This window comes from Aptenodytes patagonicus, chromosome 1 (genome assembly GCF_965638725.1).
Source record: "Aptenodytes patagonicus chromosome 1, bAptPat1.pri.cur, whole genome shotgun sequence".
NCBI classification, from domain to species: domain Eukaryota; kingdom Metazoa; phylum Chordata; class Aves; order Sphenisciformes; family Spheniscidae; genus Aptenodytes; species Aptenodytes patagonicus.
Window position 1 is genome coordinate 17,385,302 of NC_134949.1, and position 20,455 is coordinate 17,405,756.

At 40.5% G+C, this 20,455-nt stretch overlaps 1 protein-coding gene across 1 annotated transcript in view; it reads left to right on the top strand.

Annotated features, from left to right (window-relative positions):
* Positions 1-17,082: 17,082 nt before the first annotated feature.
* The window catches only part of TBC1D22A (TBC1 domain family member 22A), a 192,158-nt gene continuing 188,785 nt past the window's right edge, over positions 17,083-20,455 (top strand). Inside the window, exon 1 of the mRNA XM_076329068.1 lies at positions 17,083-17,256. Within this exon, the coding sequence (XP_076185183.1) occupies positions 17,195-17,256 (62 nt within the window). The 5' untranslated portion in view covers positions 17,083-17,194. The remainder of the gene's footprint in view (positions 17,257-20,455) is intronic.

The window sequence follows — 20,455 nt, forward strand, 5'->3', positions numbered from 1 at the left end:
CACTTTCTGGACAGACACCAAAATGCCGTGTCTGGACCCAAGCTATGGAAGCCATTGGATTTCTAACCTGGTCTGATCTGTAGAGTTCATTGTTCAAAGCTCTAGATTTTTTTCAGATTTTTTTGTTTAGCACACACCTGGGTGCTGAACCCAATTGTTATCCAGTTGTTGAAAACAAAGTGCCTAGAGACAGTTGAGAGGCCTTTGGGTAGCCAAGATGTCTGTCTGGGACAGGTAGATATGACACAGGGCATCAGAAAAGACCCACATCCTCTGAAGCAGCAGCTGGTAGCTAGGGTGGATACCCTACAGCTGCTCTACATCTAAAATAGCACTAAATGCCTAGGCTTGGGCAATTGAATGTCACTCCCGATGTCTGATAACACTCTCTAGCAGGGAGACCTCAAGAGTTTTGTCACCTAAATCCTGGGATTAATAGGATTAAAAATTAGCCAAGGGAACTTCTAATCATTTAGACACATTTTGTCCCCTACTAGAAGTGCAATCAGCAGATCAAAGTGAGTGGTGCTAAGGCTCCTTACATCTCCATTATATGAGGCTCAGAAGGCTCACCCTGATTTAGATGTGGGCTGGTTTCCTGGGTCAAACATCTCCACTACATAGGTGGTTCAGTGCTCAGGGAAAAGTGACAGGCACAAACTGGAAGACCTTTTGGTGGTATAGTCCACAAGTACGTTAGGAACCTATTGTCTCTGAAGAGCACTGCAGCACTTCTGGAGCAGCGTTCCTGATTTAGTTTCCTTCCAAACAGAATCTGTTTCATGGGTACACAACTGTCCTCAGAACGGAACTAGTACACAGCAAAATTGAGACAAGGGATTTGCTCCAAAACTGCATTACTGCTCTGAACCAAGCTGCTAATACAGACCCAGTTACACTGTACATTCAAACCTTAGATTTGGCACAGGGCCACTAGGCCACACCACTTTTATACTTTTATCAGCTTCACTGCTTGGTGAAATAGCTTCCATAGTTTAGAAAGCATTATCTTTTTAAAAAACCTCTCCTGCCTTTACTCGCCTTTGTACATCACCTGAGGAATTTCCAGGCTCCAAACCTCCATGGGCAACTGGCAAAAGATACCTCCTTTGTATCAAAGGGGTTAGAGCAACTCAGAGTTGATGGCCACTACCTGATCTTTCATGGTTTCATGACTGCATTTCAAGTTCCTGCTACAGTACAAATATTCAAAAAACAAACAGGTTTTAAGCAAAATGATGGCTGAATTATAATGGCCTTAAGTTGATATAGATATATCTCAGTACCTTCAAGAGACAGCAGCTAATGCAGAAACCTTTTGTTAACCACACAATTAAAATATTCTGGTTTTTAACAGTTTTGGAATGCTGAAGCTATTATCATGCCTAAGTAAATCTCATATTCACCCATCTGTGATTAAATCTAGAGACACCCTCTACAGCATCAGTATTTGGCTGTGTAACTTATCTCATTATTTGTTCTTCCCTGATCTACCAATAATATAACACATACCACTTATGTGTCCATTTCTACAAATGGTCTTCTATAGCACCTTATATATATAGTATGGAATTTCTGATTCCTTTCATATCTATTTTTATTGAAATACTAGTGAAATGACAGTCCTGTGAAATTATGTTCATCATTATCATGGTCTCAGAATCAAAGATGCTGTTGCCATAAGGAGATAGGTGCTAACACGCTAACACCTGTGCCTACTTTTAACCCCACGCAGGAGACTCCTCTTTTTGGTTTAGGAATCCAGAAGCATTGGCTGGCAGGGTGTGTTCAGTCAAATGTACTCTTAGAGTATCTTTGAAGTATTATGTTACCATCCATCCTCTTTTTCACATGTTCCAGCTCACTGTATGGGAATTGCTTGGTCACTTACGTACAGTCTATCCGAACCACACCTACTACCTAGTGCTGCTGGGACATCGTTATTAATAACTCAATAAGCATTCAATCAATCTGACTAAAACCAAAAAGGTATCATATTATTTCATTAAGAGCAGGTACACAGAATCCTCTCATGGCAGTTTTCCATGAGCGGAAATCCATGGGTGGATGCATCTTCTATGTAAAATTTCTGACTCATACAGGAGCTTGGTAAGCACAGAAGTGCTGTGTCACTTTAATTTGGTGAAGAAGCTACTCTCATGCTGATGTAATAGCTAAACTGCATAAGCACATCAAATTTCAAGTTTATTTCTACCAATGAATTTGGAAGGCATAATGTATTTTCCTCTTTAGCACATAATCTTTTGTTTTCCTTGGAGTCATCAATACTTGAAAGCTGATAGTGGAAGCAGAAAATCAGCCTGCAAACTAACTATCTTGTTTAGAGCAGGCTACTAGTGAATGATCAAATCCTACATGAGTTTTTGTAGCCTGGAATAGTTCAGAAGTAAATGCTGTTGTTTGTTTTAGGGCACTGCCTAGCACAAATACACAAAATAGCACAAACAGTGCAGTCCCTAAGATGCAATCTCATTTGCTACTATTTGTTGCGAGGGAAATGGTTGGCTTGGAATTCTGTTGACCTTTACGGTGCCCAAGGGAAGCTCCCTCAGACAGCTAGGTCCTTCCATCATGCTTTGAAATGCAGCCTATTTCTGAGAGGCCAAGAACTTTCATCAAATAAATGGATGTTCAACAGATTATAAGATTTTTGTCTTGGATGCAAAATGATGCAAGTTTAAGAATAGCTCCATGACTTGTCGGAACATGTTTCAATTACAGAAGCTTGCTTTATTTCATTACAATATTCTAGGACATTCTGCATGAATGTTTTTTAATCATTATACTTCTTCATTCCTTGGGCTGCAGTGCAGTTCACCTCTCTATATGGCTGGGCACGAGTCTGAACTGCAGCAGTGCAGTTGCCATGAGAAGTATGCTACCTTTGGCACCCATAATTATTTTGAACAAATGTAGAAAGTGCTGGGCCTAGCAACTTTGCAGTCTACAATCAACTTTTCTACCCTTTACTGGCATCATCATGTGTTAGCCCCTATAATGCCCTGAGCCCAGCCTAGAATAAACACATATCAGAAACACCAAAATGGTGAAAAATGAATAATCAGGAAGGAAAGCAGTTTTTACTCAGACTTCATGAACACTTTTTAATTAATATGTACTAATTATGTATTAATCAATATGTAGTATGTACTGTTTAAAGATATTAAAAGCTGTTTCTTACAAAAAAATACAATTTTCAGTTACAGGCTTGTTTTCAGCCTGCTTCTGTAGGGCCACTAGAATAAAAACGGGAATGTAAGAGATGATATTTCTGAAAATTCTGATGTGAAAAAACAATCGTTCACTGCCTTGATATTAAAAAATGTAGCAAAGAGGAACAGAAGCGCTGCACATCACTCAGTGCAAATGACTTTTATATTGAAGTCTTGGGAAGAAATTAATCATTGCTGTAAGTGGGCAGAACACAGCTGGGAGTGGCTGAATTGTGTTTGCAACCAAGGCAAGCTGAACAGCACTCTGTGAAGCAGCTCAGCTGGATTCCTGAGCAGTGAGAGGCTACTAACCATCAGCCTTTTAAAACACCACAGTAGTAAAAGCCCACCAAATGGCTGCAAGAAAGTGTTTGGTCTCAGGCCCAGTGGGAATTTCCTCAGATTTCAAATAGTGGGGGCCATATGCCAAGATCCCTGCAGCACTCCTTATCTCGAAAGTAAACAGCTGAATATATTTGGCACAGTTTTTACTACTGCTGCTCAAGCAGCTTTCATATGGGTTTGTATGGGTGCAGCTATCGTAGTACTGGAATTAGGAAGAATCCTTTTTTAAGTCAATATTTTTTTTGCTAAATCTCCGGAAAGCATGTATAGGGAAGATATGAATTGACAAAAAAACCCTTAAAAAATAGATAAACAAACATGCAGAATTTTTTACTCATCTCGAGCAGAAATCCCCCCTCCAATCATCTACCTATACATAAGGCCAACACTTCTGAGTGTGGAATAGAGTAGGATGTGCTCTTCAAACTTCATGAAGGACTGTTTTTTCCAGATTATAATTTTTCAATGATAATCTTAATGTCAGTGTTGCAGTTACTGTAATACACAGACTTTGCCTCCTAATACACTAATGTTACTATCAAAGTAGGTACGTTCCAAAAACGCAGATTCACATTAACAGCCCAGTGGTCACGCTGACATGAAAAAACGTCAGGTTCAAACATCATGCCAGAACTCTTTGGTCTTCAGCTGACTGACACCTGGACAAGCTGCAAATGATAATTGACTTGATCTTCAAGAAAGAGATTACCAAAACGTTACAGCACTGAGCAGTACCAACCCATCTACTCCCAACAGCTGTTTTGCTGGCAGACTCCAGGGAGACCTCTTATCATAATCTCATAATGAGGTATTAATAGCAACCTCAGAGGAAACTGCTTGCTCTTTCTTGAAGAGGAATTATCAGTAACTGCAAAACTCCATTTATTGCCATGTACTGGATGGAAACGCTGGTGGTAAGGAAGGCGTTCCCTGGATCCTCCTCTGCAGGTGAGAAGACACTCCTGAGCTATATGTTTCCTTCCGATAGAAAAAATCATATGTTGAAAGTCCAATACCTGTTCAACAGAAAACTAAAACCAAGACAGTGGGCTTTGATGATACTTTTATATGAGGGATAGTAAGAGGAATTTTTGGTTTTGCCTGCGTAGATGAGAAAAAGCATTGAAAACGTAGAAAACGATAGTGAGAGCCACTTACATAATGATGCTACAATGAGTTCATTTTTTTGCATAATAGAGGACAAATGAGGTAGACTAATTGTAACAGAAAAGGACCGAATCATGAAACCCAGTCCTCTCTCAAAAGCACACAAGGCTATTCTTTCTTGTGGCTGCTATAAAAGTTCTCAGAATATTTCAAAGAAAACAATGTCTTTGTTCAAGGTTACAGTCCTTGGAATCCATAATATCTGTATCTGGACTGTTTATAAAAATCAGTGTTTCTCAGAGCAGCATGAAACCTTACCACCTAGGTTCAGTCTCTCCCAGGCATTGTATATGTGTATATTGAGGCCTACCTGCCAGGGAAAAATCTATAGCAATGCAGGTTAGATGAGCAGGTGGCAACAGAAAAAAAGGCTGCATGGAAGAATAAACATTCAGAGAACCACAGATGCCTGTTGCTGGCTGATTTCTCCAGGACTCCTAGGCCTACAAAAAATCTCTCACATATTGATCCTTTTTCCTTGGTATGAGAGAGATGAACAATCTCACTGAAGTTCGCGGGAGCTGACGGATGCTATGAAAGGCTTTTCACAACAGCACTGACAAAGTTGCTTGCCTGTTTCTTCTGCCAGAGGCAAAAATCATATGGCTTCACCATTGAAAGAAACAAAATAGCAAAGAAATACTGAGCAATTCTTTTAAGGCGACATAAGTATTCAGGCTGCTCTTGCCTTCCAGATGTAGAGAACCCCATTGTTTCCATATGAAAAGCAGGTTATGCATTGTTTATGCTTGAAGAAAATAAAATGAAGCAACATTTTTGTCAATAATTCTGAAGCTCTTACAAGCCAGATGTTATAATCAATGTTTCAATAGTGGTATATAACAATTAAATTATGGACATGAATTCTTCAAGAATTTCAGCACCCCAGAACACAAGGAAGAACCAGGGAGCATTTTTGACAAATTAGACCCGAACAAGTACGATAGAAATGATTTGACACTGTTAAGCTCACCTTCTGTGAAAGTAAATATATGTTTACTATGGTAACACCAATGAGAAACTTCGCTCTATTAAAACAATTCAAATTCATTCAAACCTGCACTAGGTACTGAGTTTTTATCAACCAGAGTATAAACAGACAATTAACATGAAAAGTGATATTTACATCTATGTATCATGAAAAGATGCTGACTCCTCCCATTTTCCTCTTCCTTATTTCTTAAGATTATTGGAGTCATTATTTTCCTCTTCAATGAAAAAAGAAAAAACCTTCATAAAATAATTCTTTGTCATTGGGCATATAAATCCTCAAATTGGGTTACTTAGGACTTCAGCCAACAGGATAGTTAAATGAAGCTGCAATATCTAGCAAGGTAGTGTTTTCCCCTCAGACGACAGGCTGTTCGTACGGAGCTGCAGGACTTCCATACAGCCTTTCTGCTAAAGCCGTCTCTGACTGCATGAGGAGGATACAAAAAGTCTAAATGGTTTGGCCAGCCCTTTTTTTTTTTTAATCCATTTCACTCACCAGTTGCGTAATCCTTGATGATTGTGTACTAGTGATATTATCCAAAACAATGTTGGTTTAGCACCCTAAATAACCCTAATCTCTTCTGAGACTTGTTTCTCAGCGGAGAGCTGAGCTTATTTCGATGGAGAGCCCTTTAGCTCTAGCTGTCCTGCCTTTCACAACACATCATTGACCCAGAGGCATGCGGCTGTCCTGGTTTGTCTCAGCTGGAGATCCTGAGGCAGAGAGGGTTGACAGCACTGGCACTGCAACCTGGCAGGGAAGCTGGCCGAGGGTGGATGGAAGGACTGCAGCACAATACCCTTTCGCAGCCAAGCTTCTGTGGGGCTACCAGCCCTTGCACCCCGTGCAATGCAGCGCTCCCAGGGCTGTGCGGTCATACAGACTAAATGCTAGACTTGTCTGGTGTCAGCAGCAGGAAAAAGGCTAAAACCTTTTCCTCCCTTCCCTACTGAATTAATTGTTGGTATGTGAAGTACTTCATTCACAAAAAGAGTGTACTATTGAAATGGTTGAAAGGCTGAAGTCTAACATGGGCAGAAGGTGCAATTTTTCTTGTTATCTGTTGGTTATCTCGTTATCTGGTTGGCAGGCACGTATTTACAGTTTCCTAGGCAGAGAGGCAAATCAAGTCCCTAGAGCTTCATACCATGGGAAATGCTTTGCAAAGTGTTCCAAGTAGTCCTTTATTAAATAACACCATGGTTTTGAGCCAGCAGCTCCTCATCAAAGTATTGATCCTTTCCTGGCATTAAAACATCTTGTTGAGATGATGACATAATATTCCCAGCAGAGCCAAGGGCACCTCAGCCCCTCTCCAGACACGCTTGAGCACACTGAAAAGAGCAACGAGATGCAGAGTGCTGATGAATAGTCCTTTGCCTTCAAGAAAGGAGAACCTGAATGCAAACAAGGATTTATTAACATAAATGCTTCTTTCACATTTTGAGAGGAGTGAAAACAAAAGCACATAAGCTTCAACCTTCAACCCATCTTATAAAACACAACAGAAGATTTCCTAAGCTAAGTTAGATACTGAAAGACTACTGAACAAGGGTGCTATGAAAAACATCATGGCCAAACCCAAAGCCTACTGAAGGCAGTTTTATCCTAGGTCCATCATTTCTAAGCACTAGATGAGAACTGACTGCTGTTTCTCTACCATAATCATTTTCTCATTAATTTTACCGGTTTTGAGCATACTGCCAACTATTAGCACTGAAATAAAGTGGACATTTTCTCCTATTGTGCGGTGTGTAACAGACAGAAAATTGGAATACTATAAAGAACTCATATAGCTGCTGCTGTGGTGATTTATTCCTTCACTGCTCCCATATGTTCACACTTCAACTGGCTAATTATTTAAAAGCTATGAAGAAATTGCCTGAGTTATTTTTTCCTAAGGAAAAGGCCCCAGTTCAGACCCACTCTCATGAGGCATGTTACAGAAGGAGCAAACCCTCCTGACTTCTCAGTGAAGAGAGACAGAGCACATTTCCAGACAGCAGTTTAGATCTTAGCCAGACTAAAAACTATGCAGAGGTGGCCCTCTTTCTTCACCTACACAAACATAGGAAAGCTCATTTTTAGACACAGCAATTTAAATAAATTTGTTCCATTAAATTTCCACTTGCCACAAAGAAAAAAAAAAATCACTATTCTTGGTGATACTCCAACAAAACCACATTTTAATTTGATTTCTATATGAGACTAAGCATCTGTACCTAATGTGCATTCATATCTATACATATATACATATGCTATGTCTAAAACAATGTAATGTAACTGTTTCTCTATTGTAAGTTTAAGTAATATAAGCGAAAAGAGAGATGAATAATAAGAAATCCAGAAGGCAATAACTTTGAGAGCAATTCATAGGTTGTACAGCCCAAGGGACTGTTATGATCGTCTCCTCTGATTTTCTGTACAAAGAACATAGATTTTTCACACGGTAAAAACCTCAATCAAGCCCAATGAATTGTAGCTGAAGTACAGCATATTTTTCAGCAAGATATTCTGTCTTGATTTAAAGAACTAAACTTACGGAGAAGCTCCTACATCCTCTATCCAATGATGCAATTGCTTATCTTCACTCTTTAGATAGTATTTCCCCTTAACTACTAGTGTTAATTACCAACCATTAAATCATGTTATGACTCTGCTATGTTCTTTAGTAGTGATTGCCATTATCATTATTTGCACCTCAATTTTTGTCACCTACAAATGCATGGCACCAGTGATTCTGAATTTTTAGAGCATTAGTAAGAATGTTGGGTAGCATTGTCTGAGAACTGGTACAAACAGAAGGGAACCACATGCAAATTAATTTAAGTAATAGACAATAAAGATGGTATGGGATCAGCTTGATATTAATAATATTAATAATTCTAGTATTATTATTAGTGTGGGAACAAGAATAGAGTATGACATGAACTATGAATTTAAAGTTTTTGTCATGCAGTATTTACAAAACTTTTTTTTCAGTATCAAATAAATTCTTGGCTTTTTTTTTTTTTTTTTTTTTTTTTAAACACAAAGGTTTGTCTGGTAGAAACCTATCCATTCTTCCCTCGGCTACATTAGCTAGTCTAATATAAAATACTATCTCCTTGTACAAATCTTTCCTCTCACAAAACAAAGCCAAAAAAGAGAAAACACAGAAGTTTTCAAGCTTCATTAGTATTTCAATATTGTTCCTGTTCTCCAGCCCATGGCTGATTTTCAGAGTTAGAGAGATTTTTGAAAAATGATGCATAACGTATTTATTTCCTCTGGCTACTTGTAAAATCTTATTTTAATGACCATGCATACTAGAATTATTACCACTATACTTCAGGATTCCAGTAGAAGAGATTAATCCTTTGAGCTCTTTCTATTTAAAATGGCTTTAACTTCCAAGGAGCTGCCTGTGATTGCCTTATCATTTTCTCTTCAAAACTCAGGGATTCTCTGGTGGTTTTACATCAGTATTCTTAGTTCATTTCTTGCACTAAGATTGCCAGTCCTGAAACAACTGTCAAGACCATTCAAGCAAAATTGCAAATTTTCATTTAAAGGTTTAGAAGCTAAGCTGTTCTTTCTTTTATTACTTTGCAACATGATGCTACATGATGTGTTATACAAGAAAGTGATATGTATAGCAAAATATTTCATTCTCACTTTTTAGTCTGAGTTTTCTTTTTTCCCCTTAGCTGAAAAACTTGTACTATTCCTACCCCTTTCTCAAAAGTAACAAGGTCTAAAAAGAAGAAAACTATGCAGGTTTTGATTTTTTTCCAGTTCCACCAGATTTCTTAAATTTGGGAAAACTTTTATCATCTTCAGCTAACGAGTACTTTGTAAATCCAATTCACTAACAGACTATACCTCTTGAATAAGGAGCAGCAACGCTTTAAAGCAAATGTATAAAATACTTTGTTACCTTTATCATATCTTTTCACCCAAATATCTGGAGTTGCTCTCATTTTCTTTGCAATATAATTTGGCTTATGTCTCTCTCACAAAGCTCTCAGACCCTCTGTTGCTAAATCATAAGCCTTCCCAACTCTCTCTCTAGTAAAATGGGGGGCTCAGCCAACAGCATTACCGCAGGAGCTCTCAGTAACTCTTTCCTACTGAAAGTCATGCTGGAAAGATTCCGTTACTAGAACTCCGGCTGCAATATCTTCATTACACTCATCACTCTTGTTTACATTTGCTCTCATTCAAACGAGCATACCCAAACCACAAAATCAGCAATAAAAAATTCAAGTAATAATGAACAGTTAATGAGACCTGATATAGACATACCTCTAAAGTATTAAATTCCATTCCTCTTTAAGAAAAAGAAAACATGATTTTGATACAACTCACTTGACTTGAATAATAACTATAATGTATTATACTGAAGATATTTTTGGAAATTATATCTATGCAACACACTGCAAGGCCAACTGTGAATTTATATTCTATCTTGTATTTGTCATTCACCTTACACTACCTGAACTCACTCTACCACTAATCCTTTTCTACAGAAATTGTATTAATAGGATTTCAATACTGAAAATATGTGGAACACTAAAAAAGAAGGGAAGAAGGCTGTTTTCAGTTTAAGTGTACATTTCAACTGCTATGCAGAGAAACTCAGAAATGGATTAAAAAGCAAACAGTGAAACTTAATTACCTTCTAATATACATTTGGATCAAAGAGAAATTAATTGAGAGAGAAATGGGGTTGAAGAGCACGGTAAAGGCTTTGCTATCCTCAAGAAACACCAACAAAAACTAATCCCTCATACAGACACAAATGACATGAAAAAGGCACTAACTGGCTTTGAGGCATGAAAAGAGAAGTCAGTGGAAGACTTAAATTAGATATAGAGATCCAAGGAGAAACCACAAAAGGAATTTCAAAAAGCACCAGTGATGGAGCTGGATGGTCAAAGACAAGACTAGAGCAAAAAAAAAAACCCACCAACCAAACCCTGCAGCAGTCAGTCATGAAGATTGTCAGAGAACAAATGTATGCTCTCAAGATAAACTGTAGATGCCAATTAACACATAGCTTGGTGAGTTCTAACACTTGAAAATATCTGCTGAAGCTAATCCATCAAAACTTCTGTGTAGTGTAAAGTCTCCATTCTTCTTACATACATAGGAGGAGTTAAAGAGTCACTTCTAAAGAGCATTTTTTGACCAAAAAATGGAAGGGGCAAAGGACATGATTGATGCCAGTGGCACGCCAAATGCAATGTCTCCATGCTGAATACATCTTCTGAGAAACTTTGTTTAGAACAACGGATCAAACAGAAGGAGAAACACAGACTGGCCAGGGAATGAACTAAAGGGAACATGTCTTTTATAGACTTTTATAGGTCTGGAGGTTTCCAACACTGAAGAAGTCTCAAAGATCTACATACAAATTCGTCAGAGGTTGTTATAAACCACAGGTTGGAGCAGGTCAGTATCAGCAGTCACAGCAGCAGCAGGATAACCAAAAAGTAAACAATTCTGAGAAATAATTCTCTCCATGCCTGGTGCATTTTGAAATTTGAGACGAAGTTGTCCATTAGAACCAAAATGACCAAAACCGAGAGGTTGAACCAAAGCACCTAATTCTGCTGTTCAATTCCTTCTTAGAGTTACAAGACACTTTGTTTCAGGTGCTTTCTCTGAAAAAATCAGTAATACAAACTTTGAAAAGAAGAAAAAAAGTGAAGCCACTTAGCAAGATGAGTATGGCTGCTCTAAAAAGAAACCTAAGGGATCTGAGATCTACTCACTCTCATATTACGTGCCCAAATCTGGTTTTGCACTCCATTTAATTACAGATGATACTTTAAAAAAAAAAAAAAAAAAAAAAAAGCCAATTTGTAGATTCAGAAGAAAAGCTCCAGACACCCATCTTTTACATTCTGCCCTATTTCATGTCCAGTTTTTAGATTAAAGCAATAGTAAACAGTTTTGCTATTTGTTATGAATTTGGAAAAAGAAGTGGTTCTGTGTCTGTTCCAAGGAATTGCCTATCCTTACTGACTTTAGAGAAATGGTATTGCCTAGTTCCTCATCAAGCCACAGTACTAAGCAGGTCTTCTGGCACCTCTAAAGCTCTCCCAATAACTCGAGAAGATCTTTTAGCCTCAGGAAAAATCAACTGATGCTACAATGATTTTCCTTTTCACCTTGTTCTGATAGCAAGTTAAACGTGAAGTTTAGAAATTGGTTTGAATTGTATAATTTAAAGAAAAGAAATTTCTATCAGCAATGAATGGAAGAGAACTATCATGGCTTAGAGCCAAATATGCATTGATTTATTTCTCCGTGTTTGAAGTTCTGTCATGCTTCAATGCTATGTTTAAACCTTCACTGTATGTACTGGAGGCATAATAACGTGGAATTTCAAGGAACTAGAAGTCTGCTGAAAAGAGGACTTGTTGCTTTTGCCAACTTCTCTGTCTTCTACCCAAGACTTCCACTTACAAAGCGTCCTTCCTCCTCTGAGTCATTTAAGCCTCAACTGCATATTGCATCAGACCTCAGGAAAGAGCAATTTCATCCACTGGACTGCCAGTGAGCTAGCACTCCTTGGACACAGAGTGCTGTTCCAGGCTACGCCCAACAGACGGTGTCAGATTATCAGTTGATGCTGTGACACTGAAAAAAATAAAACTGAAACCCGTCACCTAAAAAATGCATGAAATGTAAACATGAGCACTGTTACTAATATTTTAGTGAATGATAGCTTTTGAAAACTACCCACATCGATCACCCTTCTAGAAGGAGAAACAAGAGACAAAGACATTTACCCAGAGACAGCACATATTTGTTTATGCTCTTTTCTGTTTCACAGTCTTCTTTCATTGTTTCTGAATACAGAGTGCGAGTGTGCACAATTCCATACATGTGCACTACCAGTATAAGTGTATTTTGGCAAGTCCGCTCTTATTTTCAAAATCTTGTTCAATTCATGTGCAATAGGGAAGGCCACTTACAGAGAAGTTACAAAATGCTATGATGACTGTCCGTCTGCAGTGATGACTCCTCCTGGCCATTATTCTCTCATGTTGATTCCTTCCCCCTTTTTTCCTCTCCAATTTTCTGGAGAAGAATTGCACTGCACTGAAAGAGCTGTTGTGACTATGTGATTTGCTGGACCGTGTCTAACTTCTTTCAATCTAGCTATTGGCTATGCCTTTTCTTTAACAGCCCTTTGTTCTTTCTTCCATGGTTCTACATGACTACTTCTCCCTTTTATATTACCTTGCCCCGTATCTTTTTGTCACAAAGCACTCTACCCTCTGAGATTGTTGTCTTTCCTCATATAAGTGGCTCTCTCTGTTTTCACTACCCTTTTCTTTTTCTGCAGAATGCTGGTTTTGGGTTAGTTTCCTTGGCAACTTCACTCCCTTTGCTCAATTTTATTTTAAAGAACTGCTTCTTCGATGATATTTACAATAAAGTAGATGGATACAATGGCTCGGTAGAAAGGCATGTGCATGGACCAAACAGAAACAGTGATCAGCCACCACAGAAAGCCCTGTGTGCTACATTCAGAAGCACTTCTACCCGTTTGTTAAAGCAGTAAAAACATGTGAAGAAACTAATGCTTGAACATGGAAGTAGCTCATCTGAATTCAGTTTAATTTTTTTCCTTATTGATTAAAGCAAACAAAAAAATGTATGTAGAGAAACGTAGTCTTGTTAGCTTGTAGAATAAGTCAGTTTAAACCTCGCCTCGCAGTTGCATCTACATTACAGCGTGTTGCTGACACAGCGATGTAAGGATAAGCATGAAAAAGCACACTCCCCAGCTTACACAACTTTATCAGCAAATCCTCCTGGTGTGAGTGTAGCTAAGTTAGCAGGGGAGTGCTGTTGTCAGCCTAGTTAATTTTGTTTAGCATCAATCTATACTTCCCCATGCATCAGCAGAAAAGCTGCTTTTCCCAAAATACACTGCACCTCCACAGAAAAGTCTACCTGTGTAACCGTACCAGCACTGCTATATTAGCAGAAGCTCTCTAGAACAGATGGGCTGAAAAACAATTTGGTATAACCAAATGTCCGTTGAAACACATGCACATATAGCTCACCAGCTATCACACTAAATAAACATCTCAGGGTCTACTTTGTTCAAAATATTGCTAGTGCAAGCTACAACACTCCTAATTTTGAGCAGCCAAGCACATGGCTACATTTCTACATTTTAGAACGTAAAGAAACTTCCTGGGCATCCTCAATAATGTTTACCGACTGTACGCAGTGACTCAATTCTGAAAAATGCCCAAGAAAAATAAAAGCAAAGAAAAAAAGAAAAAAGAAAGGCCCACAGCCCACAAACCCCTCGTTGGCTCAGTACATTATTTGCCCATGCTGGCAAGAGACCTCTTCCTAACTATAAATTCTTGCATGCAACTTTGCATGAAACAAAACAAATACTGCAGTAGGTTTTTTAATATTTCTTCTTGCTCTGAAGTAACAAAAATTCCCATGCAAGTGGTAACTGAAATATTACTTCAAGTTTATACTGCAATCCCAGCAGGGCAGAGCTTAGTTAACATAGCTGCGCGGACTTTGAAATAGCTAGTTTGGATGTTTGAAGCAGCGTAACTACAGTTAAGCACAACTCAACATTAACCAATTTCCCAAGTGCTTATTTAGATTCTTGGGAGTGTTTGAAGACTATGCTAATCAGCTGCAGCGGGTGAGTCCCGGTGGTGACTGCAGTGTTGTTATACTCCTTGAATGACAGCACCTGAACACTGGCAGATCTCCTTCTCAAACACAATGAAGAGGTTGACAGCGGAATCTGTGCACGCCTTCAACTGCCCATGTTACATTTCTGTAACCAAAAAAGTTAAGCAGGAACACTGCTAAAATACATGTTCAGACCACCTTCTCTTTCCAAGTACTGTAGAGCTGTGAACTTACCTTCTTATGATACGCTATTAATACGTCCTTTTCAAGGACACGCTCTTTGTGGTTGGATCACCTTAAGTGATGGGCATAAAGAATTGTACCTAAATTACCTGATGGGGTCTTGAAAGTTTCCTCCTTCCAAATCCCTTCCATCTCCAGTACCGTGGCAACACAGGTTTGTGTCAGGGATAAAATAAAACACAGAATAAGGAAAAAATATAAGTGATTGGAAAGCGAATGAAAGTAGTGTTGTCACCTTCTTGAAAGTCAACAACAGAGAGGGCCCAGTCCAGCTCTGGATGACTTCAGTCCAAGGGTCTAAATTGGCAGCAGCTCTCCGCGGTAGCAGGCAGAGATTTTGTGACTGTGCTTTTCCAGTTCTTTTTGATACAAATGTAGCCCCATTTGCAGGTCAGACTTACTCACGTAAACAATTCCATGCAACAGTTACTCGTTTCCAGTATAAAATTCTGCACCACACTAAAAACTTAAGCACAACGTGACACATACTGAATATAATGAAAACTAAATAATAGTTATCTTTGTGCTGACTTTATTATGTAATTCAATAAAACCTCCCCTTCTAAAATGAACCAGGAGTTCCACATGGCTGCACCAGACTGACACAGAAGTTAAATGGCATTACTTCAGGATTCAGGTCAACTTTTACAAGGATGACAGATGGCTTAGGCTATCGAGGCTGAAGCTAATTAAGTTTCCCTTTGACAAATACCAACAATGAACAAATAAAAAGAACATAAAGATAGTTTCAACATCCATATTAATGTTAACGATAGAATGTATCTTTTACGGATTTATCACTTCTTTGACTGTCACAACTGAAAGTACCTCATTTTTGTATTCTAACAGTAACAGGTCTAACAAACTTATCTAGCTAAGACCAAGAAAGTTCCACTCGTGACCTTGCAGGTTTCATTTTCACTTCAGCTAATAGACGTAGTTCATACTATGTTATGTTTCTTGTCTATTCTATTAAAGCTGCTGATACTCAAGGTCACGATGCATTACAAAAAGCTTACAGGTCCAGAAGCTGTAAGAGGGATCCTCTTTGAAGGACACAAGTAGAGAAGATGACACTACCCCTAGCATATTTATCTGTAAGTAGCACTGAAATTAGTGGGACATGCAGCTTTCACTCGTGGACCGTGATCTAGCAAGATCTGTGAAACATTTTATTTTTTTCAGTTCTTAGAAGGAAAGTGCAAAAGTAAATCCCAAAGCAGGCAGAAAACTTCATTATTTTTTATTCTCAATAAATAACTTACACATGAAATACATACTAAAGAGCAAATGTTGCATTGCAGGTCAGGTCTTGTACTACATGCCAGTTTTTGAGTTAATTATGGCAGAATGTTCCCTGAACAATCTTTGACATATTAAATAAGTCTTGCGTTAGGATGCAGCAGAAAACTCTGTCAGTCAGCATTGTTTTCTCAGGAGCCATACTACAAAGAGCAACATAAAACCACACCTATTTTGTTTGCAGAAGTGGTGTATCCTTGGAGCAGAATTGCTGAGAACTCTCCAGATACGTATAAAGACCCTCAATCTTGTATCATCTCAAAGGAAATAAACGAAGTGGGTACAATGATTGGATAAGTCCAATCTTCAGGAGAACTTTAAAGCCGAGAAAGACTAAAGCCCCCCTCCCCCCAAAGTAACCGGGTAAATAACTGTAAATAATTGTGAAAAAATAAAGTGGAAAAAATCCGATGTCTTTTGTTATATAACGGTGTTAGATCTAATTTAATTGAAATCTGTCCTCTTATCTTCAATTAGTGTCTCCTTCCATTGACATGGCAAGTTTTGCATTTCCTCCTGAAGAGTACCCCAAATTACTTTTATGGTTAAATCAAAAAGGATTAAAGCCTGAAAACATCATATTCGGAGTACCGTTAAGTAAAAACTGACTTTATAGGAATAGTTTAGTTAATCACAGACAGTAACCAAGAGTGAGTCTCTGTACCATTACAGGCTGGCACCTTACACATCACGAAAAGGCCAGGGAAGGGAAGGCGGGGAAAGGGGAAGGGGAAGGGGAAGGGAAAAGGCTCCCTGGCGCCGGCGGCCTCAGCCTGCGTTTACACACGGCTGCAGAGCCCGGCCAAGGCTCCCGGCGCCGGCCCGCCGGGCACCGCCGCTGCCAGCTGCTTTCTCGCCGCCTCTCTGCCCACCTCTACTACGACCTGCCCAAGCAGGCGAGGCTGGAGGCGGCCCCGCAGCGCTGCCGCCATAACGGGAGGGGCCGCCCGAGCCGCCACCGCGGCGCACTCTGCCCCAAGGTCCTTCCCCACCCGCCGCGCAACACTCCCTCGCGGCGATTGGTCCAATCTGACCCACCCGGCAGCACTGTCACTTCTGGTTGGCTGGAACCTCCGGGCTGCCTTGGGGGGCGAATAAGGAGTGGGGTTGTTGCCTGGTCCCAAGATGGCGGCGCTCAGTCCCGTTCTTGTGGAAGGGAATGGGGGGGAGTGAAGCCTGAGGGAGCGGGTCAGGGCCGCGAGCCGCGCCGCGCGGAGGGGATGAGGTGACGGCCGCCATGGCGAGCGACGGGGGCAGGAAGCAGTTCTGGAAGCGGAGCGGCGCGAAGGTGCCGGGCAGGTGAGAGGGGCCGCGGGAGAGTGGCGGCCCGCGGGCGGAGGCTCTCCGCGGCTGGAGCGCGCTGGAGCACCGGGCGGCGGGGCGAGCCTCCAGCCCGGTGGTGCCGGGCCGCGGGGAGCGGTTCTGCCCAGCCCCGCCGCCGCGGGGCCCGTCCCCCTTCGTTGTCTCCCCAGCACCGTGTTCCCGCCGGCTCGGCCGCTGCGTTCAAGGGATCCTCGTCCGGTGCCCTCCGCAGGGAGCGTGTCCGGTCGGTCACTGCTGGTGGCTGGGAGGTTGGCGTAGGGCCTCTCCGTCCCTCCCTCGGTTCTCTCTCGTTAGCTCAGTGCCCGGAGTGTTTCAGTGTTGGGCGCCTACAGTTACCTGATGGAAGATCGCTGGTGGTCTCAGTAAGCGTTAGTCATAACCTGTACCAGAAAAGCTGTTAAATAGCGATCTGAACGTGCGTTCCCGGCCAGATGTCATGGTCAAAAGAGTTAATGTAGCTTTGGGGATGTGTTCCCTGGAAAACTTTGAATGGGAGAACGTGTTTGTAGCTCTTAACAATGATACAAGTTATGAAGTTTTGTGACTTGATACAAGTTATGATATTTTGAAATACTATGCAGGAAACTGCACTTCACAGGCATATAGCCATATTTTAGTTTCTGCTTGATATTTCAAAATACCATCAATTTCTCAACTTTCTTCCTGAAGCGTGAATAGCAGACCCAGTCGTTGTATCATTGCAAAGAGCTACAAACACATTCTCCCATTTAAAATTTTCCAGGGGATACATCCCCAAAGTCACATTAACTCTTTTGACCATTACGTCAGGCTGGGAACGCATGTTCAGATGATTATTTAACAATAACATTCTCTGCTCTCATCCCTAAACTGTTCTCACAGAGTAATTCAGTTTCTTATGTTCTTTATGTAAGAATGATGTGTATTATTAGTTCTCAGAGAACTAGAACTCTATGCTTCAAACCATTTACCTGAATTCAGCAAAATAATCCTGCTCATTGTTTAACGTCTTCTATTCTCAGTTACCCATAAGCACTAACGGGTGGTGGTTTTGTTTCTCTAGTTACAAACTAACTCTTTCAGTCCAACTGTTCATATCTCTCTGAACTTCCTATTTTGCAACTTTGCTGAGTCCTTTGGGGGTAAAATGCTTTTGACCTGCCTTAATTACACAGGGTCTATGAATAGTTGCAGTTAATTAATTTGCAGGCAACTGCAGGCACGTGGAAAACCGAGGACACTGTGGAGAATGTGCTTCTGACTTTTTTTTTCTTTTTTTTTTTTTTTTTAAATGATGTGGAGAGGATTGTTGTTGCTTTATATTTGGGTGGATTCCCATCATAGAATCATTGAGGTTGGAAAAGACCTCTAAGATCATCGAGTCCAACTGTCAACCCAACACCACCATGCCCACTAAACCATGTCCCTAAGCGCCTCATCTACACGTCTTTTAAATACCTCCAGGGATGGGGACTCCACCACTTCCCTGGGCAGCCTGTTCCAATGTTTCACCACTCTTTCAGTAAAGAAATTTTTCCTCACATCCAATCTAAACCTCCCCTGGCACAACTTGAGGCCATTTCCTCTCGTCCTATCGCTTGTTACTTGGGAGAAGAGACCAACACCCACCTCGCTACAACCTCCTTTCAGGGAGTTGTAGAGAGCGATGAGGTCTCCCCTCAGCCTCCTTTTCTCCAGGCTAAACAACCCCAGTTCCCTCAGCCGCTCCTCATCAGACTTGTTCTCCAGACCCCTCACCAGCCCCGTTGCCCTTCTCTGGACACGCTCCAGCACCTCAACGTCCTTCTTGTAGTGAGGGGCCCAAAACTGAACACAGGATTCGAGGTGCGGCCTCACCAGTGCCGAGTACAGGGGCACGATCACTTCCCTACTCCTGCTGGCCACGCTATTTCTGATACAGGCCAGGATGCCATTGGCCTTCTTGGCTGCCTGGGCACACTGATGGCTCATGTTCAGCCGGCTGTCAACCAGCACCCCCAGGTCTTTCTCTGCTGGGCAGCTTTCCAGCCACTCTTCCCCAAGCCTGTAGCGCTGCATGGGGTTGTTGTGGCCCAAGTGCAGGACCCGGCACTTGTCCTTGTTGAACCTCATACAGTTGGCCTGGGCCCATCCATCCAGCCTGTCCAGGTCCCTCTGCAGAGCCTTCCTACCCTCGAGCAGATCATGGTCATTCATAAAGTGTCTGAAGAAAAAGGCAGATTCTGTCTGTATGCCAAAATGGAAAGTGACACCTGACCCTCATGTGAGCTTAGAGCAGGAGAGCACGGAGACTTGACTGTGGAGTGTATGGCATACAGTCGTGTAGGAAGGCTGGTGGTGGACTGACTTTTTGATTTGCATGGAATCACATGAAAATTGATAGAGTTTATAAACCACCACCCTCAGTCATCTCTAGGGCTAATTTCACTACTGTAAATACTGCCCCTGTAGTATAACTCCAAGCCTCTCTTAAAATTTGTTGTGACTGCAGTCTTTTTGGCTTGGTTCCATCTCAGGTTTACTAAGGTCAGACTTATTTATATGTATGGTCTGGAGATTGATTTTTGATTTGTCAGGAGGGCATGTTTGTCTCCTTTTATGTGGTTTTTAGTACAGGTTTAGGTAGATGTTAATGTTGCATATGATTTGCCCCTCTTGCAATCAGAGAGTTTTGTAGTAATAATTTCCATTATGAAGCCACATGTAAATCTTGATGTGTTTTCTGTGGAGATTTTTTACTTATAAAATGGTTCTATAGCTGAAAACTGGGAGGAAATGAACTTTTAGTTTGTAGAGGGTTTTATTATTCACACAGTAACATGCTGTTTTGTAATGTTAGAGATTTCAGTGAATAAATCTGTCTTTGGAAGCTTATTTATTTCAAAGCATTTGTTTTTAATATTCCCATGGCTTTTATTCTTTAACATGCCATCTTTTGCATTTTTCTTTAAATTTATCAGCCTTGTACTTTAGTAACAGTTAAGAATTGACTGATTGGATTTTGGGTGACAAGGGTACATAGCAGATTCAATCTTTGCAGATGTTTCTGTGAGAATTTTTTTTTTAAGAGATAAATGAAGAAATGATAAATCAGAAAAGAGATAATTTAAAAGCAGTGTAGATTCTCATTGTGGAGTTAACTTTTTTTTTCTTGTTTTAATTCCTGATCAGAAAAATAAGTCAGCCTAAGTTAGCC